This window comes from Macrobrachium rosenbergii, chromosome 33 (assembly GCF_040412425.1).
Source record: "Macrobrachium rosenbergii isolate ZJJX-2024 chromosome 33, ASM4041242v1, whole genome shotgun sequence".
Taxonomy (NCBI): Eukaryota; Metazoa; Arthropoda; class Malacostraca; order Decapoda; family Palaemonidae; genus Macrobrachium; species Macrobrachium rosenbergii.
In genome coordinates, this window is record NC_089773.1 from 11,097,501 (window position 1) to 11,123,890 (window position 26,390).

General features: G+C 35.1%; 2 protein-coding genes across 2 annotated transcripts in view; one reads left to right on the forward strand and one right to left on the reverse strand.

The window, feature by feature from the left end:
* Window positions 1-1,867, forward strand: part of LOC136855918 (uncharacterized) — a 12,744-nt gene extending 10,877 nt beyond the window's left edge. Inside the window, 1 exon segment of the mRNA XM_067133390.1 lies at window positions 743-1,867. Coding sequence (XP_066989491.1) covers window positions 743-955 — 213 coding nt within the window. The 3' untranslated portion in view covers window positions 956-1,867.
* The window catches only part of LOC136855917 (cytochrome P450 3A30-like), an 88,200-nt gene that overhangs the window by 39,732 nt on the left and 22,078 nt on the right, over window positions 1-26,390 (reverse strand).

Sequence of the window (26,390 nt, forward strand, 5' to 3'; positions counted from 1 at the left end):
ACATATGGATACCAGTGAACTCATTTCGTGAGTTATTTTTTTCCTGCAGTTGGCCTTTCCTACCAACAAGCACGCCACAATCCTCCTTTAATCTCAACATCCCGAAGAGTGACAAGCGTGAGTGCAAGATAAAAGGTGAATGACATACTTGAGTGCAGGGTGACTTAATGAGACACTTAGTATATGAAGTAGCTAATATTGTGGAAGTTTGGATAAAGAAAAGTTTGTGTTTAGACAAGACATGGAGTTGTTTAGATCAGGGGTTTGTTGTGAATTTGTCATCTGAAAACTTTCACAGTGAAGGATGTATGGTATAGAAGATACAGTGTTGAAAAGAAAGTGTTTTGTTGGTGCTGTGATTAAACAGGCCTAAATCTTAACAGGTGGACACCAGTAAGATAGCCTTCCTGTGTACTAGCCAAGGCCCAGGGAGTCTGTGAATGCAGAAACAAAAATGACATCAAATAACACTGCTATATTATTCATGACTTGCAAATACAACAAGCTACCCAGTTGTAAAATTCCATAACTCCTATTTCATTTTATTCGCAAAGAGATTCTGCTGCTACGCCACATATTACTACTGCAATTATGAAATTAATGAGTATGTGCACAGCTTCTGAGTCCATTCAAAGACAGGCGAGCCATCACAGAAGACATGACACTTTCTTACATAGACCAGAAGCCTAAATTCTTCACCAGCTCATGAGAACCTACTTAAATCTTTTCTCCTCCTTTCCAGGTTTGTCATCTCGTGAAATTCCCCTGCAAATGGTCCAACAGAGGTTGCCCAGAGTTCCACCTGCCGAAGGCCCGCACAGACCACGAACACTTCTGCATCTTCAGGCCCCTGCACTGCCACCACGCCTCCAGAGGATGCCCCAAGATCCTACTCCTCAGGGATATGGAAGAGCACTTGATGGAATGCGAGTACAGAGACTTCAAGGAGAAATGAGACCGCCTTCACAAGACGCCCATTCTCTCTCTCTCTTTTTTCCCCCTCTAGGCCTAACTGATCTCCATATCAATTTGGCACGGTACCCATAGACCTATTTGTGACTTAGGCAGCTTCAGAGGCCTTAAAAGGCTACTCGAGAGTGTCAAAAGGTCTCTGTCATTCATTGTGGCTTAGACACCACAGCGTAAGTCTAAGCCTAGGCCTAAGGAAAAGGTGCACTGGTGCTATGTACCACTTCGCGACTGCCGTAGGCCTATATTCCCGTGTGCCTCCTCCGCTCCACTCTCACAAATTCATTCGCCTGTTGTATATACCTCAGAGGCATTCTCTCACAACTTGGTTAACCGTATCATACACGAATAGTACACAACAGTTGTTTATGTATCTGTTTTGGTGAATCTAATATGTATGAAACATATTTCAAATTGCCACTGTTTTCAAATATGGCATATATATAAATATATACATGAAGTTAAAGTTCAAGTACAACCCACATGTCAAATCTGAATGACGTTAGATTATCTGTCAATGATGCAATGAGATTTCTGTCCTTGATTCGTGAAACGCGAACTGGCAACTCAGGTGAGCCTTTTCACGTGACGTCACGACCTGGACAGCATAGCCAATGTGGATGGCATTGCCTAAGAACTCTGAACTCAGAGGCTAAAAAGATATTCTTCAAAAACTAGTTTTTTTTTAATATTCGAAGGATTTACAAAGGTAGATTATGTTACATTGTTAAGATTGTGATATACAAATGGTATAAATTAGTGATAGACTTTTGAGAAAGACAATACGTTTTATTAAACTTGTATCGCTGTGTTAGAGTAATATATAGACGCATAAAATAGTGTTTTGTGCTAGGATGCTATAGTCCAAAGATTTAAATTTTTTTTGAGGGGGGGTGGGGAGAAAAATTTAGCTTAGGAACCCTGTGTGCACGGAGTGCAAACCCTCTGTGCGAAATATTGCAAAAACCTGCCATTTATTCCACTTATTTGCATAGGTTTACCATATCTGAAAATATCAATCTATGCTGCAATCCAATGAATTTTGAATATATTAAATTTTACGTACTAGCTAGAATCTTCAGGCATTCTCAAAATTCTTAAATTTTAAAAACCATTTTCTTCGCTGGAAGTTCAAGATAAAATTATACCAATGGAATTGAAATTTTTTTGAAATTTCAAATTTTTATACAAACCTAAAAAAAACATGGTCACTTTAAGGCAAAATTCGCAAAAAAATTTTAAAATTTTGTACAAACCCAAAAATAATGGTCACTTCAAGGAAAAATTAGCAAAAAGAAAAAAAATTAGTAACTAAATGAAAAAGGTTTGTATTAATTTCAAACAGAAATTATTCCTGCACAAGAAATCTACATTGAAATCCCACTTTTTATAGAAAGTTACACATACCTACTTATATGACTATAATTTATTTATCTTTCGTATTTGTTCAGACAGACTGAGTATTGTCAATACACATGTCATTGCTAGAATGTATAGCATGTATATATGTATGAATTTTTGTATATACTTAATTCTTAAGGTATTTATCACTCTGGTGTGAATGGGATTATGTTTGAAAGCAGGGTGTGCATGGTTTTTAATTGTAAATAATCACATTTATTACGAATGATTATGTGCAATTTGTATATATATATATATATATATTAATGATTAACATTTATTTTACTGGTGTTGATAATATTGGCTTTTTAGCTGTATATATAGAGCATCCCCTGTTACCTCGTTTGCTGCAGATTTTGATCAGATTTGGTCAACCCAAGGTACCACTATATATATATATATATATATATATATATATATATATATATATATATATATATATATATATATATATATATATATATATATATATATATATATATATATATATATTATATACATATACATATATATAATATATATATATATATATATATATATATATATATATATATATATATATATATTTTATATATATACATATATATGTATAAATATAAATATATATATTATATATACATCTATATATATAGACACTATACATTATGTTAGTAAGATACTGCAGTGGGAAAATAATTGGTTATGTTATTTTTGTAGAAATAAATGTGTTATCCTTCGAAAATTACGTATTTTCATTGATAATCCTATTTTTATCCTCCATTATATAAGCTAAAGTTTGCGGCTCTCTCTCTCTCTCTCTCTCTCTCTCTCTCTCTCGAAGAAGAAGAAGAAGAAGAAGAAGAAGAAGAAGAAGAAGAAGAAGAAGAAGAAGAAGAAGAAGAAGAAGAAGGCATTCCAAATGCTGATAAAGTTATTAAGATCAACACAAAATATTAAAAGGTGATTATTTTTTTAGATTTCTGAAAAACTAATCTCTTTCTATATAGATATATAAATCTGTTGGGTTATAGAATTGTTTTTAGTGTTCTTGAGAATAGACGCTGAAACAGGTGACTGTATAACTAAAAAGAAACAAAAAATCATAATTTTGATTTATTTAAAAAATCTAACCATCTCTTCACAAAAGTTCATCGGAATCCATCGATAAATTTTTGAGTTATCAGAAAGATAAGATGCATGGGAGAATAGCACATTCATCCAACTTCAGAAGGGAGTTTTTCGCTTCTTTAGGGGGTTAAAATCATTCTTAGTCACCCAAAGGTGATGAATTTTAAAATGTTTTAAAACATGTTTTTTTGGTTCTTTTGAAAAATCTCAAGAAGGTTGGGAAGGATTTTGGTGAAATCTGGTGGAGATTTGGGCTATGGGCTCTGAAAGGTTTCAACAAATTTTCAGATGGATAGCCTACAGGTCTGAAAGTTGAACATTCCTCCAAGTCTTATATCACAAAATACCCTGAAAAGCTGCGTTCAGAATTCAATTAAACATTGTCGACAGGTGGCCTTAAAAAAAAACCTGTCCAGATTTTGAAATGAACCAGAAGTTGAAGCATCAACAAGTCTTGATTTGCAACTGCTCAGAAATTATCAACAGAATGTTCTAATAGATTCTGATAGAATTCTCTTCAGGGCTGGTCTATGGGGCAAGTGAGAGTTCATTGAATTTTGAGGCGAGAGACTGAATATAAAGTGTTAACAGAAGATTACGTCAAAAAATACAGTCATATCAGAAGATTACAGCTAAATTATACAGTGTTATCAAAAGATTACAGCTAAAATATACAGTGTTATCAAAAGATTACGACGGCAAATATAGTGCTATTGATATAATCCCATGAAATGGCATGACAACACAAAATAGAACAAAGTGGTCACGAATTTACTCAGCAAAAATTGCGAAATTAAAACGCCTCAAAAAAAAAAAGACGGAAGAAGCGAAGATAACAAGAGACAAAAGCAATAACTTCCCGTGAAAAGAGGAGGAGGAGGAGGAGGAGGAGGAGGAGGAGGAGGAGGAGGAGGAAAGAAGTCTCCTCCTATTCAGCAAAAAACTGCCAAATTAAAACACCGCAAAAAAAAAAAGACGAACGCAGCGACGACAGCAAGAAACAAAAGCAATAACTTCCCGTGAAAAGCAGAGAGAGAGAGAGAGAGAGAGAGAGAGAGAGAGAGAGAGAGAGAGAGAGAGAGCAAAACCCTTCTTTGCAGCAAGCACACCGACAAGCACATCAAAGCAAGCCGCCTTCGGAGATGTACGCAACAGGCGGCAACAGCAGCTAAAATAAAATGATAAACATGCAGTAAACATGTTGTAAACATGTTGTAAACATGCCACAGCGCTTGCCAAGGTAGACCGCACATTTCTTAGCCGAGGATGATGGAGTACTAGAGATTGCGCGAACTTTATTCAGGTTTTTTCTCTTTTTTTTTATCTTCGCTCCTCACTTATTTATGGTGCTGTTTGTTTTTTTATATATATTTTTTCTGTTGTATTGAAGCGACTGAATTTTAGGTTTCTTTAATCCGACCACATCAAAGTTATGTATATGTATGTATGAATGTATATATTATATATATATATATATATATATATATATATATATATATATATATTATATGTGTGTATATATATGTATATATATATATATAATAAACATTGTATTTACAATTTCTAATTGAAATACAAACCATTCAAGTTTCCTTTTACCAAGGACAATCTTATCCTTTAAAAACAGCATAGTTCAAACATCCAAATTGTACACCAAGTTGTAATCAAATGAAAAAATAAAACTTCCAAAAAAAAAATTAAAAATAGCCTCATTTAAAACAAAAATATTCACCAAGTCGAGCTTGATTAAAAATAGCCTCATTGTATTAAAAAATACTGACACGCTGTTCTAAATTTAAAATAGCCTCATTTTAAAAAAATATTCACCACGCTGTTCTAAATTTAAAATAGCCTGATTTAACAAAAAAATATTCACCACGTGCTAAATTAAAAATAGCCTCATTTGGCAAAATATTCACCACGTGCCAAATTTAAAACCCATTAAAAAAACTATTTCCAAGGACCCAAATCTGATTTTGGAAAGACTCCAAACTTTCTGAAAAGCGAGAGGAAAATTTACCGGGAAAATGAACAGGAAAATCAAGCGTTGCAAAGGACGCGCCAGATCAAAGCGAGTGGAAGCAATCGCAAGCAATTGCAAGCATTCCTCCGCACGGTATTTACAGGCCATTAACTATCATCCCCAACGACGGGGGACAGACCGCAGCACAATCCATTGGCAGAGTTTTGAAAGAGAAGAGACAATTGGTTCATAATTATCTCTTTAAGGAACGGCAAATCGTGAACAGTGACTTGTCAGTTGTTACAAATTATGTTCTTAAGTGTTTAATAAATACAAGCGTATAATTAATAAATTATTCGGATGCCCACAGAGCTAAATAAAAAGTTAAAACAACAAACTAATAAAAATGAAGTATGCTTTATGATATATATATATATATTATATATATATATATATATATATATATATATATATATATATATATATATATATATATACAGCAAAACTGGCAAACTGAATCATCTCATGTTCACTGGTTCAAGAATTGACATACAATAAAATATCTGCATAATAAGAACAAGTAGTACCTGCTTGCAATATCGGCCCTTGCATAAGCAGCGAGAAAACACCTCATAACGAAATTCATTAAGGTGCATAACGTCTTTCGGCCCGTGACTTGTTGTCTCGACCCCTCCCTGTATAGAAGCTTCATATATATGTATCTGGTGTAAATATGAAACTTATCACCCCTTCGTTCGAAGATGATGAGGTTACTTCAAGTTATAGCTGAGAAACATTACCTGAGGAACATTACCTGAGAAGCATGAGCTGAGAAACATTACAGTAACTGAAAAACTTTAACTGAGAAGCATTACCTGAGACTAGACACATTAAACTGAGAAGCATTACTCGAGAAACATTACCTGAGAAACATTACCCGAGAAAAAATGAAATGAGAAGCACTACCTGAGACTTAGATACATTAAACTGAGAAACATTACCCTAGATACTTTAAACTGAGAGGCATTACCCGAGAAACATTAAACTGAGAAACATTACCTGAGAAACAATACCCAAGAAACATTAAACTGAGAAGCATGACCAAGACTGTGACATAACGAACTCGTCCAGGCTATAAACTCCGGTAATCTCAATTGCGTCATCGATTCGATGTTGGCAGCTACGCCAAATCTTGGCCCACTAATTGGTCACTGCGCCGAATCTCTCGGAGATGAGGACCAGACACACACACACACACACGCACACACAAATACACATCACACGAATATACAGTTACTGCTACACTAGGATTAATTAATGTATCAACATGAAAATAAATCGAGTACCTGGAATTAAAAATAAGCCAATAACACTAAATTGTTAAAATACTTTAACGATTACACTAAGAATAATATAAAATAATAAAGTAACATAATACGAGTAATATAAAACTAAGAAGTTACAAGTACCATTAAAGAAAACTAAAAAAAACTGAGTACTTATCAATATAAAAATAATACGAATATAATTAACATCAAAACTAATATGAGAGGTGTTAAGCTAAGAATGATCTTTTACATAACACTATTGCAATTACTTAAAAATAATCGGTTAACTTCAAAGCAAATTTTGAGTAAAATGAAAAAAACTAATCTATCACCAAATATAATGAGTAAAATTCTATTTAACTAAAAATCACATAAGAAAATTACGTTTAATATACAACTCAAAATGATCTATAGACTTGAAACAATTAGGATTCATATTAGCCTAACAATAACTTTATCAAGAACACAATAATGTTTGGTTTCCAAGATATTGCTTCGTTTCGATTTAGTGACCAGAAGCCTGGTCTCTCTCCACCATTCAAAATACAAGATTCTCTCTCTCTCTCTCTCTCTCTATTCAGACACCAGTTCGCCAAGGGCAGGAAGTCGCCACGAAAGCATCCCCCAACAGAAATTCGTTACGTAAGACGGAAGCAGCACCCAAAAAAATGCATAGTGTCTTGCTCTTACAGAGCGGATTCTGTAGACTGGTCGAAACTCTTATTATTTTCGGCACCTCTCTCTCTCTCTCTCTCTCTCTCTCTCTCTCTCTCTCTCTCTTGTGTAACGTATACCCTGGGGTGTGTTTGTGGGTGTTTAGAATACACTGCGGAATCATTCTATGGCGAATTCTTTCTAAAACACGAAAATAAAAACTTAAAAATCTATGGGGGTAATTTCTTGACGAATTCGTTCTAGAAATCAGTCTAAAAGGATCGTTTCTTAACGAATTCCGTTCTAGGAAATCTACAATTCCAGCGATTTAACAACTACAGTACTAAGAGGGGCATTCCACAATTTGGTCACGACAGGAATAAGAGTTTTGGAGGATAGAGCTGGTATCAGCTTATTTACATATTAAAGCGAGCACTAACTGTTCTGTAGTCTAAATAAAATCCCTTAGACATCAGCAACTAACACGATTAATATTATTATTATTATTATTATTATTATTATTATTATTATTATTATTATTATTATTATTATTATTATTATTATTATTATTATTGTTTGTAATATAAATCCACAGTTATATAGTAAAACTGCATTGCTATGCTTTTGTCGTTTACATAGTATAGTTTACTATATAATTGTAAATTTTATCACACAAACCTTTTTTGTCACTAGATTATGAATTTTATTAGCATTATTATTATTATTATTATTATTATTATTATTATTATTCAGAAGATGACCTCTATTCATATGGAACCATCCCCAACAAGGGGCCACTGACTTGAAATTAGCTTCCATAGAATACGGTGTTCTTTCGCAATAAGTAACAGGAGGTTACAAGGAATACATTAAGAAGAGATCAGTTACCAGAAAATAGAAAAAAAAATAATTTTACAAATTAATAAATAGATAAAAATTTAAGTAAAATACAAGCAGTAAGACTTTAGGAAACAAGAAAGATCTCATTTACGGCTACAGAAAAAATTCTTAAGCGCATACACTAGAATGAAGAATTTACTTGTATCTTACACTCCTGTATAATTCTGACAGAACACGTATATAGGGACCCATTGGAGCATCATTCTAAACTCTAAACTACAGGAAATGCCATTCGCCAAGATTCTATTAGAATCTCTTCAGATTCTAATAGAACGTGTACTGAAAACTTCAGAACCAAAACAAATCATAAGAACCAAGGAATGAAAGATTTTAGGTGTTCCACAGGGTGGCAACATGGCACCTTTTCAGTTTTCTGCTCTGAAAAATTAGCAGCTCACAAGTTCATGAGATGTTAATTTTAATTCCTTCTTGGGGAAGGTGGTTTACTATTCAAGAATGTTAAAACCAAAGCTGCAATATATGGCAAATTGCTTGCAATAAGGAAATGGTATTGTCCTCCTGTAAACAATAATTAACAGATGACTTCCCTTAATATTTATCTTTCCACTTAGCATTTATTTTCTATTCTATTATCTATCACATGCCAATTATTACTTAATTTTATCCTTAGATTTTATATTTACCTACATCTCCATATGGTCATTCTATTGCGTATTAGTTACTTAAACTAGTTACTCCAATCACGAGTTGCTGCTTCAGTCACTACCGCCTACAAAAACTGCGTCTTGGTAATAGCAAATGAGGTCATTCGAACGGAGAGAGAGAGAGAGAGAGAGAGAGAGAGAGAGAGAGAGAGAGAGAGAGAGAGAGAGAGAGAGAGAGAGAGAGAGAGAGAACACTGGCGGGCTTCTTTACTGACCGCAACAGCATAATGCTCTTACCTACTTTAAGTTCAGTACTTGAAGCGACCTCTCTTGTCAACTGGACAATACCACCAAACAGACATCTGCACCCTCCCTCCCCCAATCCCTCTCTCTCCCTTTCAGGTCTAATCCTCGCTGCAAAATGAAGACCTTTCTTCAACTATGTACACACGTGTGTGTACTAAAAGTTTCTCGCTTTAATAGAGGCTCCCGGTGTGAAGAGGATGGGAAGAAAACGCTTAGGTGTAGAAGTGTGAGGTGCCGTTACAAAGGCATCACTTACAACAAACTACTGACATGACCCGGATAAAACAATGTTGCCAATTTCTAGTGTCTGCTGTGTCTACAGGTGTCTGGAAATTAATTTTTTTAGAAGTTATGTAAATTTCTTATATTAAGGTGTTTTTACCTTTTAAGATATATTGGAGCTTGCAAGGTAATACAAAAATTGCTGTATAAAGCCAGTGAACAGAGAAATTATCAACAAGGAAGTTATCATCATCCAAAAACGGATACATTCTAAAATTTGATCTTTGGCCCACAGTCCGCCCATCAACAAAATTGCTTTGAACTTTCTCGATAACTTTTGAAATACCTTTCAGACAGACATACAGAGTTGCTGGTGACAGCATTACCTCCATCAAACTACGTATGTTGTTTTAACAAATTCTGTCCGCCCTCAGATCTTAAAAACTACTCAGGCTAGAAGGCTGCAAATTGGTACGTTGATCTTCCACCCTCCAATCATCAAACATACCAAATTGCAGCCCTCTAGCCTCAGTAGTTTTTATTTTATTTAAGGTTAAAGTTAGCCATGATCGTGCGTTAGGCAACGCTACAGGACAGGCCACCACCGGGCCGTGGCTCAACTCATGGGCCGCGGCTCATGCAGCATTATACCGAGACCACCGAAAGACAGATCTATTTTCGGTGGCCTCGATTATACGCTGTACAGAAAACTCGATTGCGCCGAAGAAACTTCGGGCCACTTTTTACTTGTTTATAGATAGTTTACTCTCACTTTTATTAAGCTGTAAATCTGAAAGATGGGAAATTTGTCAGGTGACCCTCTGGAAGATAAAGACTTTTTCATTTAAACTGAGGATGTAAAGTTGGTACAAACAATTGGCTAACTTAAGCTGTTTAGACTGACTATTGTTATTCTCAAAGTACCCTTTAAAATCTTATTAATTTTTTCTGTACAGATTTTTTTTATGGAAATTCACGACTGTTGCGAGAACCTGTGCAATTATAGATTGACCAAGATGTCTGCTAGTTCTTTTCTGTGCTAAAACCACCTCATTCTTTTTGCTTTTTCCTCTACGATTATGTCATCTCAATGTGCTTCATTGTATATTAATTTATATTACCCCATAATATTTTTGGTTTATTACTATGCTTTTTTTATTATTCATAACACATATGGTCAATTATCCTTAAAGTTCCTTGGATGAATCAATCAAAATCTCAGTGAAAAAGTTAATCTTTCAAATCGCCTAAAAATATCAAATTAAAAACCACTAATCCTACAATCAGAAGTAACACTCCCGCCCTCTGGTACACCAATACCAACTGACCCACCAGAGTCCAAATTCTCTCATTATTCCTCTTCCAGACTTTCTTTGTATTTCCAGGAAGCACCTAGGAGCTAACATACCCCAGTAACGAAGCCCCAACGAGCTGGCTGACTTGTGCGGCTTCCGACAAGCAAGCAGGGGAAGAACTCAGTCAATCTTCGTGTCTTCGAGCAAGCAACGTAGGCGCAGGAAGGACTTGAGACTATCGTGTATCACTGGGGGTGTTTTTAGGCGAACACGTCACAGAATTATGTAGGATGAAGGTAGCACTGGCGTGGAAGGGGAGAGAGAGAGAGAGAGAGAGAGAGAGAGAGAGAGAAAGAGAGAGAGAGAGAGAGAGAGAGAGAGAGAGATTGAAAAAGAGAAAGAGCATTAACTACTTCCACAATTTTTTTTTTTTTTTGAAAAAATATGTATACAGCACTAACTACTTTCACAATTTTTTTCAGAGAGAGAGAGAGAGAGAGAGAGAGAGAGAGAGAGAGAGAGAGAGAGAGAGAGAGAGAGGTTATTGAAAAAATATGTATACAGCACTAACTACTTTCACAATTTTTTCAGAGAGAGAGAGAGAGAGAGAGAGAGAGAGAGAGAGAGAGAGAGAGAGAGGGTGGTTATTGAAAAAAGAATATAAATACAGCATTAACGATTTTCACAATTTTTTTCTGAGAGAGAGAGAGAGAGAGAGAGAGAGAGAGAGAGAGAGAGAATGATTGAAAAAATATAAATACACCACTAACTACTTTCGCCATTTTTTAACCAGTGCCCCATACGACCATCCAGCATTTGCCACAGGTCACTGACATGTTTACAACTTGGGTGTGATATATATGCAATAAGTTTGCAACATGTTTATGACACGTTTCACTGACACAAACATCCACTGGTTTGAAGGCAATTACTAGATAACTACACATTCATACTTCAATCCCTCTGCTTTCAGTGCCAAATATAACTGAATAAAACGAGAGAGAGAGAGAGAGAGAGAGAGAGAGAGAGAGAGAGAGAGAGAGAGAGAGAGAGAGAGAGAGAGAGAGAGAGAGAGAGAGGACAGAAAACACGACCATGGCCCAGTTCTTGTGGGGGCAGGGCTACAAGAAGGTTCGAACCAAAATACCGGACAAGGTTATATTTCCATCTTTTCCTCCACTCTTCTCCTCTCATTTCTCTTCTCTCCTCATCTCACCTCCTCACCTCACCTCCTCATTCGTCAGGAACTTCAAAGAGAATATTTTCTGTTCAGGCGCCGCTATTAGAGGTGACTTCACCTGCCACCGAGGTTTTTTCACGACGAGAGAGAGAGAGAGAGAGAGAGAGAGAGAGAGAGAGAGAGAGAGAGAGAGAGAGAGAGAGAGAGAGAGAGAGAGAGAGAGAGAAGGTTGACACCGGAGGTTCCCAAGAAAGGATTCTCATTTCTCATAAGACGAGTTTAAAAAGCGAGATTCTTTTTTAATATAGTTTATAAAAAAAAGACGTGGAAATCAGTGCCAAGAGATTAGTTAAGTGGATGGATTGGGAGGGATTGGTAATGTTTGGTCTTATGGGGATTTTTAGAACGAGACAAAACAATATGGACAGTTCGTATCCAAGTAGCAAATCGTTAAAATAAATATGTATATATTATATATCTATATATTGCAAGACCACACCCAACTCCACATTGCTGCGACTCACAACAGTCACCTAATTACCAGGTGTATGATTCACCGCTTAGCTCCCAAAAGGGACAGCACTAAGCAGTAGTAAAAAAAATGTTCCCTGTCGTCCCAAGTCTAGAGTGAAGCTATGGAATTAAGACAAAAAAAAATCAATATGACAAAAAAAATCAATATGACAAAAAAAAAAATCCATATGACAAACTTAATCAATCGCCCGAAAATTTGTCATTTTCCTTAATTTTTAGTTTTTGAGGACTTACTTATTGAATGATCTATACAGTTAATTAAAAAATGATCATAGCAGCACGATTCTTAAAATGCAAGGACAAATCCACAGCTATGTATGTGTCCAACTATTTAAGTGAACTAAATAGAGAACTTTCGAGAATTGTACGATTCCCCTGTTCAGTAGTCCAGAATCTCGAAATCTCTGTGAGGTATCTCTCTCTCTCTCTCTCTCTCTCTCTCTCTCTCTCTGTGTGTGTGTGTGTGTGTGTGTGTGTGTATGTGTGTGTGAATTTGGTTAAGCTGTGTTTAAAGGAAAGGCCATTATGCGCTGAAAAGGAATTTGAAAGTAGAAAGGTTTGAAAGGTGTAACAGGAGGAAAACCATTTGCAATTGCACTATGAAACAATCGTAGGAGAGGGTGGACAGCGTAGACAGAAGAGAGAATATGAACGGAGGTAGAGTAAAAGGAATGAAAGGGGTTGTGGATTTATTTCTGCATTCTAGAGTTACAGATCATCAATCACTGTCAGTATAAGTCTTCAACTTCCGCTCCATTTCCATTCACGCGCGTAAAAATGGAAGACTGATTCCTCGCTATCAACTCTCGGTAAACACCTCATTTGCAGTCTTTATTAATCTTAATTATCTCCTAAAAACAGTCAATTAAGTCTTCCCCGCCTCCCAATGAAATTTTGAGGTAAAGCAATCACAAATTCCGTCTCTCTGAACTGATAATTCAATTTCTACTTACTTTGAAATCATTGGTTATGTTTTTATAATATATTTTTATATATATATATATATATATATATATATATATATATATATATATATATATATATATATATATATATATATACTTCCTTTTCATGTAACATACAGAGATAAATATATATATATATACATATATATATGTGTGTGTGTATATATATGATTTTACGCGACATAATACAATACCATAAAAAACGAAAATGAACCCATTTTGATCTGAGGCTAGCTCTCTCTCTCTCTCTCTCTCTCTCTCTCTCTCTCTCTCTCTCTCTCTCTCTCTCTCTCTCTCTCTCTCTCTCTCTCTCTCAGAAGAAGAAGAAGAAGAAGAACGAGCCGTGAGGGTCGGGGGGTCGGGGGGTAAGGGGGCAGAAACCCAACCAAGTAAAAATGCGTGAATATCAGTCTCTCAAAAACAAACAAACTCACTCACTCACTCACAAATTGGCCCCGGGATAAGCACGCCCTTCCTCGCACCTGCACGACAAGAGGTGATGTGGGGTAACAGGTGAGTCAATCTCTCTCTCTCTCTCTCTCTCTCTCTCTCTCTCTCTCTCTCTCTCTCTCTCTCTCTCTCTCTAGCACAGACTCACGAACACGTGGGTTCCTACATGCATTTCAAACGTGATAAATAAGAGGATTTCAACAGTTACGACAAACATCTCTCTCTCTCTCTCTCTCAATATATTTAAGTTTGTGTGTATAATATATACACATATACATATATAATACATGTATGTATGTATGTATGTATGTATGTATGTATGTATGTATGTATGTATGTATGTATGTATGTATATATATATATATATATAATATTTATATATTTATATATACATATGAACACAAACGCCCACCAAAAAAAGGGGGGCGCGTCAAGATCAAAAGCCCCCCCAAAAACAAACGTCCATTCATCCCGAATTAGTCAAGGAATCTGAACCGTGGCATCCCAATCTTTTGTTCGGCGACCAAACATCCATATTATTCTGGTCGCAACGACTCCCCCCAACCTTGGATCAACCAAAACCAACCCTCCACGAACAAATTCTAATCCAAGTTCGTAATTCAAGTTCCTAATTCAAGTTCTCCGAAATGGCGAAGGTAAACCTCCCATCCATCATTATTACAGGGGAAAATATCAGGTAACCTGGGGGAAAAAAGCCGTGATTTAGAGGGTATGTTACGAGCCTTTGCCAGGAACGTGATCCAGTGCGCTATTCTCACGATGATCGACTTACGAAAGCTCTTCCCAGTTACAGGATGGAGTTGCGATTCTTAATGGAGATTAAGGGAATTAAGGGTAGGCAGTGTTGGAAATTAAAGGGTAGGCAGTGTTGGAAATTAAAGGGTAGGCAGTGTTGGAAATTAAAGGGTAGGAAAAAGGGTATGCAAAAGGGTAGGCAGTGTTGGAAATTAAAGGGTAGGCAGTGTTGGAAATTAAAGGGTAGGCAGTGTTGGAAATTAAAGGATAGGCCGTGTTGGAAATTAAAGGGTAGGCAGTGTTGGAAATTGAAGGGTAGGCAGTCTTGGCAATAAAAAAGTAGGCAGTGTTGGAAACAAAAGGGTAGGCAGTGTTGGAAAAAAAGGGTAGGCAGTGTTGGAAATAAAAGGGTAGGCACTGTTGGTTTGACCTGTAAAATCTTCAATGGCAGTCTGACCAGAAAATATATTTTACATATGGTAGACTTTCTAAGTCTACTAATAACCTGTAAAATGTGTATTGAGTATCCACATAAATGTTCTCCTGTATAATAATAATAATAATAATAATAATAATAATAATAATAATAATAATAATAATAATAATAATAATAATAATAATAATAAATAATTTTAATACAATAGTAAAGACAATTATAATAAAATCAAATAAAAATAATAATTCAAAGCCTTTTGCATCATTTTATTCCAAGTCTTCACAAACGAATAATAATAATAATAATAATAATAATGATAATAATAATAATAATAATAACAAAACCTATTGCATCATATTTTATTCAAAGTCTTCACATCAACCCCATAAAAGCACTTAATTACTAAACGTCCCATATTTCAGTTTATCTCTTCGTCATAACAAATGAGCTTCAGAGTTCAAGCCTGTCACATTAGACAAACAAAGGTTTCATATTTCAGTTTATCAACATCATAATAACAAATGAGGTTACGGCAACAGTCATCTCCTGTTCTAATTAGACGGAAATCAACGTTTTGATCGGGGACTGACTCTCAACATCTCTCTCTATATCTCAGGTTCTCAACAGTCATCTCTCTCTTCTAAGTCTCTCGGAAATCTCTGAGCAGTCACTTTGTCGATTCTAGACAGAGACACATTCTGCCATGTTTGAGGATAAATAGAGACTTATCATCTAGTACGTTGAACTCTTTGAAATACGTAAACAGTCCCAAAATGAATTAGGAGTTTCGTTCTGATGTTCATAAATATTTAGGAGGCTTTCAAGACTTTGCATCCTGGGTTAAGTATAAACTCTTTCATAGGATGTCTTTGAGATTTTTATTCTGACCGGAATACCTTCGTTCTGAATCGTCTGTTGACAGGGGGCGTTCTCTGCGAAAATTTCTGACTGCGCGGATTCTTTTCTTTCAATTGATGGCTCTACAGAACTTAAATTGAAGACAAAGATTGAGGGCCTATTTATTTATAAAAATTTTACTTTGGATCTTTCTTAATTGCCAATTTCTTGATAGACATCTGTTGACAGGAGAACGCTCTTTCAAACGATGGCTCTACAGAACTTTAATTGAAGACAGTAGAAGAGTGAGGACCTATTTATTTAAAAATATTTACGTTAGATCTTTTTTCTTAATTGCCAGTTTTTTTATATATATCCATGACGTTCTGGTTGGTTCCATACGAAGTTCAAGCGAAGACGTAATGTAATGCATTACTACCCTAATACAATTCTCCTTGTATTAGAATAATTTACTTACATTTTTTCTAATATTTATTTTTATATTTTATAATAATAATAATAATAATAATAATAATAATAATAATAATAATAATAATAATCTCTTAGCCATTTGGGATGACACTCACACTGTCTCACATTCGACGTAAGTCGATAAATATACATCCTTTAACGTAACCAAAGTTTATGATGCTTAGCAGATTCCTTCCCTACACACAGCAGAACGTACATTAGCCCCACTGGCCATTAACTTTCATTAACTGCCTAGTTCTTCCTATCATTAATATTTAATCTTGAAATCGGCAGTCAGAGGTGATTTGGAAAGTATGCATAAAATGGTCCGTGGTCTCACAAAGGTATATAAAGTATAAAATTATCAAGATCTTTAATCATGAAGTCAGCAGTCAGAGGTGATTTTGAAAGCATGCATATAATGTTTAGCAGTCTCACTGAAAATATATAAACTACAAATTCACTTAAGAATCGTGTTTGTCATCTCACAAAGATCTGATTCATCATCTCACTCCTAACACGAACGAGTTTAGCACGCCATGAGAAACGTCAAGAGCATGTGACGGTTACCCACGACAGATTGATGTCAGAAGACATCAATATATATATAATTACATAAAGTATTTATAGCTAGGGCGTTAATTATGAAACGTATAGGCACGCGAGAACAAGTCACATGACCAAGCCTTGTCTGTTGATGAGGAAAATAGAAGGAATTTCATGTTTTTAAAAGACTCAAGATAGTTTAGCAAGAAAGTGGGGTGAATTCCTAGGCCTAATGCAGATACCACAGAAAGCACTCTTTGAGATGACATACCCCAACAAACGCTTTAAACAATAACAAAACACAGACGGATCTATCCCAATTTTGAATCATTACACCCTTGGCCCACAGCCCACCCCACCACGAGATAACATTGAAATCCATCAATAACCTTTTGACATGCCCACAGAACAAACTAACGAGGGTTCAGTATTATGTAACCTTGGACCAACTTCATTAGGGAGCTTCAACGACAAATAAGCTCGTAACGATATCAAATATCGCCTGGAGTAAGAAAATATAGTAACAGTCTATCTGGAGACAAAAGACAGACTGAATATTAGACCAAAACAAACAGAACATCTTATAGAGCTGCGTATATGACTAGCAAATCTGTCGTGTACCCAAAATGGTGGCTTCAAAGAACGTTAAGAGCGGTTGGTAAGTCGTGATGTCTATGCTCGCGCAGACGCACAAACCTCTGGAGTGTTGCCATATGGTGTCATGTGATAAGGTCACAGGAATATGAGAGCAGAGGCAGGTACCACCACCAGAGAGAGAGAGAGAGAGAGAGAGAGAGAGAGAGAGAGAGAGAGAGAGTATGTGATGGCATTCTTTGTCCTGAGTCCTGATAAGTTCTGGTTTTATCAAAGTGACGATCTGAAGTTCAATAAAATAATTATTGCACAAACTGACAACTACAGCCAGTGATTTAATATAAAAAGAATCTTGGGCAACAGTAAGACTAAGATCCAAAATCTTCCAGCCCTATAACCTTCCTTCCTTCAGGAGGGAAGTTTAATGCTTCCTTAGTGATTATTCCCATCCTCCTATAGGTTACTAGATTTCCATTCCAATTACCATTTCCTTGAATTGACACCAAGAATAAAATCTCCTATCCCCTTTGATGAATTTACAATCCTTCCTTGTGTCTGCGCCCTTTCTAACTTTAGGGGGTATCCACCACTACATTAAAACATGAAAAACATGTCAGTACCTTATCCAACTCATGTCACAAACATGTTGAAAACATGTTATGAACACATCACCTTATCCCACTAATGTCACAAACAGGTTGAAAACATGTTATAAACATGCTGGCACATTATCCTGCTCATGTCACCAACATGTTTAAAATATGTTATAAGCACAGACATCTTATCACACGTCACACACAAGTTGAAAACACGTTATAAACACATTGCCACAATATCGCACTAATGTCACAAACAGGCTGCAAACATATTATAAACACAGGCATCTTATCACACTCAGGTCACAAACAGGTTGAAAACATGTTACAAATGCACTGTTACCTTATCCCACTTTGTCACAAACATGTTGAAAACATGTTATAAACACATCAGCATCTTATCCCACTCATTCACAAAAAAAGTTAAAAACAAGTCAACAGCCGGAAGTGGCAAATGCTTAATAATCATTATGACACAGTCAGAACTACCATTATGTCTACGACTTGTATTCAACCTGTTTGTGACAAAGTACTGTTCATGTTCAAGAATTCAGTTATCTTTTATGTTTAATCTGGTTGCTTTTAATTTAAATATTGAAATGCCTATCATCTCATGATGAGAGAGTGGATCCCCACAACAGCAACATGTAATAAATGTCCGAAACTTATCGCTTACATATCACAATGAAGTGGAAAACATGTCAACAACTGTTAGTGGATAAATATTTGATAAATGTGGGATAGGTGAATGAAGCACTTATTTTTGACTACCAAGAAGTCATTGACTTGCATGTGTGTGATAAGTTGCCAACATGACTTGCATGTGTACAATAAGTTGCCAACATGACTTGTATGTGTGCGGTAAGTTGCCAACATGACTTGTATGTGTGCGGTAAGTTGCCAACATGATTTGCATGTGTGTGACAAGTTGCCAACATGATTTGCATGTGTGTGACAAGTTGCCAACATGACTTGCATGTGTGACAAGTTGCCAACATGACTTGCATGTGTGTGATAAGTTGCCAACATGTATACAACATTTTGCTGCCATGTGTACAGAGTCTTAAGCTCCAAACGTCATCATATTAAGCATTGTCTTCTCTTTCAGAGGTCTTCCAGTACATAAGCATTCCACTCTATTTGTCAAAGTCATGCCTCTTTACCATCCGTCATTCAGCATGCCATTTCCCCTTTTAGCGTGTCTTTTTTATCATTTTTCAATCATTTGTCTTCAAAGTACAATTTATTACAACGTTTTTCTTTTGTTTATATTGCCTCTGATATTTGTCTCTTCATGGGCTACCATATGTTTAACAATTCACATAATGGGTTTATTTATCTGTGTATTCATTTTTGTTCTCTTGTCTTGGCAAGCTTCCACCTTCCTTCTTTCTTTCTTTCTCTCTCTCTCTCTCTCTCTCTCTCTCTCTCTCTCTCTCTCTCTCTCTCTCTTCTAAACATCATACTCTCAGAGCCCATAAACATAAACAAACAAACACATAAACCCTCAGAGCCCATAAACTAACAACAAGTGCTGGACTAATCACATATATATCACAAACAGGCTATAAACAAGTCAACAACCACAAGTGGAGAACTAACCTTCAACAAGTGCTGGATATGTGAGATAAGTTGGCAACATGTTTATGACATGTTGTAAACAAGTTGCAACATGTTTATGACATGTTGTAAACAAGTTGCAACATGTTTATGACATGTTGTAAACAAGTTTAAACTATCATTTACTAGAGAAACGATCTGGAAAAGTTCAATCAAATCCACTGGGCCTATGGTGTCCTAAATGGAAAAATATGTACCGGATGAACAGACAACTGTCGTGGGACGCAGCCCAGAGTGGACGAATGAGAAAAGAGACGAACTCTCAGGCATGGCAATTCGAGCTAGGTCAAAATACCCAAGATTCCATAATTTAAAAGTGAACCCCTCCAGAGAGGTAATCCCAACCTAAACTGGGTCACCATTTTCTCTTGACATTTTTCGGGGGGTTTATTTTTTTCGGGGGGGAGGGGTAAAAGACTTAAGGGGTTGGCAATCTTCCAGGTCCCAGCCCCCCCCAAAATGAACACCTGTCTCACTCCCACAGGCAGCCCATAATCCCTCCCTGAGAGGTAAAGAGTCTTGCCTCCCTGTGGGATTCTCTGACATGAATCTTGAGTGACTGAGTTTTGAGATGTAACTGAATAAATTGGTATTCTTGTGCGTCGTACTCTTAAGTAATGTATGTATGTATGTATGTATGTATGTATGTATGTATGTATGTATGTATCTATCTATCTATCTATCTATCTATATATATATATTATACATCCGAAAAGTCCTCAAACACCACAAGGATCACGAACACACAAACACGCACATACATACACATACAAGCGCGCGCGAGCGCACACGCAGCAACGACCTCTTGGCACGCAAACAAAGTACACCTGCCTTGCGCACCGCCAAGGAAAACGAAATCTATAAATAAAACAGAAAATATAAAAAAAAAACAAAAAAAATACGACCACAAACGAACACCGATGGAACTTGGGGGGCGATAAGGTTTAAAAAGAGAGGAGAGAGAGAGAGAGAGAGAGAGAGAGAGAGAGAGAGAGAGAGAGAGAGAGAGAGAGAGAGAGAGAGAAACGATAAATCAAGTTAAATGTTTTGGTGTTTCTTCAAATGGGAGTTTCAGAAGATGAGGCGGAATGAGGCGGTTTTAACTGGTCTTTGGGTGATCTACCTTCTTAAGCCGTATGTATGTATGTATTATTATGTATGTATATATATATATATATATATATATATATATATATATATATATATATATATATATATATATATATATACATATACATATACATATACATTAATATATATATATATATACATTTTTACAATTCCAGAAAATATTACCATTATATATAATAAAGGCGTGTGGATAATTTGGCACGGAGAGAGAGAGAGAGAGAGAGAGAGAGAGAGAGAGAGAGAGAGAGAGAGAGAGAGAGAGAGAGAGAGAGATTATTATTATTATTATTAATTATTATTATTATTATTATTAATATTAATCTATACAATAAAATCCACATATTAATGCAATTTAGATAATTATGGATTATTGTTAATAATATATAATAATAATAATAATAATAATAATAATAATAATAATAATAATAATAATAACCACCTCTCTCAACCAAAGTCTTAGCTATTATCCGCAGAGAGAGAGAGAGAGAGAGAGAGAGAGAGAGAGAGAGAGAGAGAGAGAGAGAGAGAGAGAGAGATTGATCAACCCAAATGTTCACTCAGACGTTTTTTAGTTCATTGACTTCTCGAAATATCCCAGACCTTGGGAGGCATCTATTAACAGACTCTTGGTAGAAAACACATTGAATGATACGCTCTTGAGTATTTACGGCTCGTGTGTGTGTGTGTGTGTGTGGGGGGAGGGGAGGACACGTGTGTGTACGTCAATAGACGTTAAGCTGGAATTTATGAGCTCAGATGTGTGTAAGTGTGTGTGTGTGTGTGTTCTAGGTTCAATGTTTATGTTCCTTTTGATGCAGAGGAAAAGGTGGTTGCTGAGAGTGTGTACGTATGCTTGTATATGTATAAGTATATGTATATATAAAGTATACATATATATAGATTTGTGAATATGTATATATATAAACATATAAACATATGTAAATATATATGCATATATATATGTGTGTATATGTATATGTATATATGTATATGTATATGTATAAATATATGTATATATACGATATATATACATATCTATATATATAAACATAAGTATATACATAGATGTGTATATATATTATATTCTAAAACCAAGGTATAGAGACTTCGACATATATTTAAATGGTATTGAAATTACAAGTTACAGGAACTTTAATTAGCTGAATTCTGTAGTCCAAGTTCGAGAGAGAGAGAGAGAGAGAGAGAGAGAGAGAGAGAGAGAGAGAGAGAGAGAGAGAGAGAGAGAGAGAGAGAAACAAGTCTTTATCACCCCTTCTAAAATGTCAGGAGATAGGAAGGGGCGCCTGACTCTCTTAAACACTCAATGAAGATTTCAGATAACTAGGAACCCTTCGCAGCTCGAAGTTGATACCGAGGCCTCAGTTTCTATTCGAAGTCAGCCCGTGACCAATTTGAGGATTTTCATTATGTTGATAGTTTCTAGATCTCTGTATTATTATTATTATTATTATTATTATTATTATTATTATTATTATTATTATTATTATTATTTTATTATTTAGAAGATGAATAACCCTATTCATTTGGGACAAGCCCACCACATTGGTCACCGACTTCAAATTCAAGCTTATTTTTATTATTATCATTCAGGAGATAAACCCTATTCATATTATGAGCTGCCCAATTCACACACACTATCTACATTCTTCATGACACGCAGTTTACCATCAACATCAAACCCGGCGTTCAAACTGAAACCAACCAGGTTAAGAACACGTCCCCCGATGTCACCTGTACCAAGACCATCCACCACGTGGCCAGGTTCTGTCTGATTTTATCTCATCTTCATTATTTATATATCAAACCTCCGAAAACAAAAGCTGACTCTATTACAGACTGGGTTGCTACGTGGCTTCTGTTATGAGACCCAGAACAATCTGTAACGTGACAGGTCCAAAACAAGTCCCCCCAAAAAGAGTTCCAAAAGTATGACATGTGACGGGAAAGAAAGATCCTTAAAGAGAGGGCATTCGAAGAAAGTTTGACAACCGGAGAGTGGTGTGACGGATTCAACAATGGTGGCTGTCATTGTGGTCGACATAAAAAAGTAGTCGGCTCACGTCTTCGAAACGTGATCCGTTTTAGTAATATAGGAGAGGGTGGAGGCATGGAGAAGGGTACCTCTGTTCTGAAAAATTGTGTATGGACTGGTGGAGTAGTCTACTCATGGAGTTTATTGCTAGTAGGCTAATATTTTCAATGAGTTTCTTGCTAGTAGGCTAATATTCTCACTAACCTTTGAGAGATCAAAGCTTACACTTTCTCCAGCTCTCCCTAAACAAGTCCTCCACGGATCTGGGCAAGTTAAGGATGCCAGTTCCATCATCCACCTCTTTTAAAAACTGTAAATGTGAATATTATAAAACATATTTCAAATCAATGCGACCGAATGGTGTTTGTAATGGATTCGGCTGGTTTTATGCCAGCACGGGCTCTTAACTAAAAGCAGCCCTTGAGATGAGGTGCCGAAGGGTAAACAGAAGCCTGGTGTGACCCTCTGGACTAGCTCATACCAACTAAGATGATGAAAACGAATCTATAGGTCATGTTATATAAAAGTAGTCTTGCCAAATAATAAAATTTATATTGAAAAAAAAAAAATAGTTGAATAAAATCAGATTTTAAAAACATATGAACAAAACACCTCAGTATATCAGTATATCAGTATATCAGTACAATAGTCAATAAACATCAATTTTAAACTGTAAACAAAAATAATATGCAAGAGAGTATACTTTCAGTGCCTGAAACTTCAAGAGCACAATTAGATAATACGTGACTGCCCACGGGATGCCAAGCAAGCACTTTGCATGCTTGCAACAATGACAAACACCTACTAAAACATATGATCTATTTATTCATATTCTTTATTTATTTATTCACTGTTGCGAAGGCCAACGGGCTAGCTAACCTTACGTCCTGAAGTTGCCCAGATTTGATGGGGATCAGAGAAGGGAGAGGGTTTATAGGAAATGAGTATCAGTCATTATATGTGTCTATATGTCATTATACGTCATTATATATGTCATTATATCTATCTATATTTCATTATATCTATCTGTCATTATATATATCTCTCTGTCATTATATCTATCTATATTTGTCATTATATCTATCTATATCTGTCATTATATCTATGTCATTATATCTATCTATATGTCATTATATCTATCTATATGTCATTATATCTATCTATGTCATTATATATCTATGTCATTATATCTATCTATCTATGTCATTATATCTATATCTATGTCATTATATCTATCTCTAATCCATCCTAGACCTTTTGCAGACATCTTCTGAAGTGAGATAGACTGGTGTACAGAAACCCTAAATCCTAAATCACTAGTAAATAGCAGTAGTAATAGCAACAGCAGTACTAGCAGCAGTAGTAAGAGACTACAGAATTTAGGCCAAAGGCCAAGTACTGCGACCTACGAGGTCATCCAGCGCTGAAACGGAAACTGACAGTAAAAAGGTTTGAAAGGCGTAACAGGAGGAAAATCTCGCAGTTGCATCATCAAAATATTGTCAGGAGATTGTTGAGGAAAGTAAGATGGAAGATAGAGAATACGAACGGAGGTGCAGTAAAAGGAATGACGGGGGTTGCAGCTAGCGCGTAGTAGTAGTAGTGATATTAATAACAGTACAATTAGTAGGCATTTACAAGAAACCTAACGTCAGTCATTTCTTCAAGTAACCTCAAGGACAGGTTATGCCTTGAAAGGTTTCAAAACTCGTGACGTTATTTTCGCACAAATATTTTCTATTTTTTTTTTTTTTTTTTTTTTGCTATTGCAAGGCTGTGACGAATTGCGGTACAGTACTCGTAAGGCATCTCTGTTTTGCAAGGTTTTGCAAACTTTTACTCTTTGTTATTGTTATGCAACAAGATGGGAGGAGGCTAACATGCTTGCGTAGCTGTTACCAAACAATGCTTGCTTGCGTAAAAAAAATTTACATACATATATATATATATATATATATATATATATATATATATATATATATTTATATATATATAAATACTGTATATATTTTTATATATATAAATAAATAATATATATATATGTATATATATAAATATACATTATATATTTATATTTATATATATATATAAATACATTTGTATACATATATAAAAATCACGTAAGGTAAAGACAAGAACTGTTCTTTATCTAAAAGAAAAAGTCTATAGAGAGAGAGAGAGAGAGAGAGAGAGAGAGAGAGAGAGAGAGAGAGTGTCAGTCATAATGCCACGACCTGGCCCTCCACAAATCTCCCTTGGCCAACAATCAACTATTCCTGACGATAAACACCATCCAAAAACCCCCATAATGCAACTGTAGGTCCTTCGACCTCCCTTATAACGTATCAGGGCGCGTTCATTTGTCGCGTCAGGTCGCGTTCAGCTGGTGTTTTATCAAAGGGGTCTTCTGCTTTTCGGGTTTTCGGTAGGAGACGTTTTTCTGACTAGGTTATCTCGAACCTGTTTCTGTTCTGGAAATTTTAGAGTATCTAATTTTGTAATTTTTTTTTTTTTTTTTTTAGCAAATTGTGGGGATGATTGTTTTGCGTTCTGGTAATGTGGCATGTGAGCGAACCCTCGCATAGTTATTAAATTACATATATATATATATATATATATATATATATATATATATATATATATATATATATATATATATATATATATATATATATATATATATATATATATATATATATATATATATATATATATTATATATATATATATATATATATATATATATATATATATATATATATATATATATATGTATATGTATGTATATATATATATTATATATATATTTATATATATATATATATATATATATATATATATATATATATATATATATATATATATATATATATAATATATATATATATATATATATAAATATATATATATACATATATTTATATATATATAAATATATATAATTATACATATACATGTATACATACTGTACATCATACATATATATACACATACATATATATTCATACATATATACATAGATACATTCACACACACACATGGAACACACTAACCCACAAATACCATCTACAATCACCTTCACTACACCTCACAAACAACCCACAATCACTTAACCTATTTCATCACCATCAGACAATCTCTGCCAAGTCAGATCCGGAATGATAATGACCCTTTGGACTTTTCATAGTCATTAACCCCAGACGCTAATCGACCATACATTCTTGTAGTTTCGTAACTACAGAGAGGAATAATTTTTTTTTATTATTTTTATCGGTGTTCTTGTTTTTCTCTCTTTCGCATGTACGGTGGTAGTGATAATGATTGTGATAATGGTGATGATATGATAATGAATTTACTACCAGAACACCAACAAGACATGAATATAATAATAATATTATTTGAAATAATAATAATAATGTTGAATTCACTAGCAATAACACCAAGGCATAATAATAATAATAATAATAATAA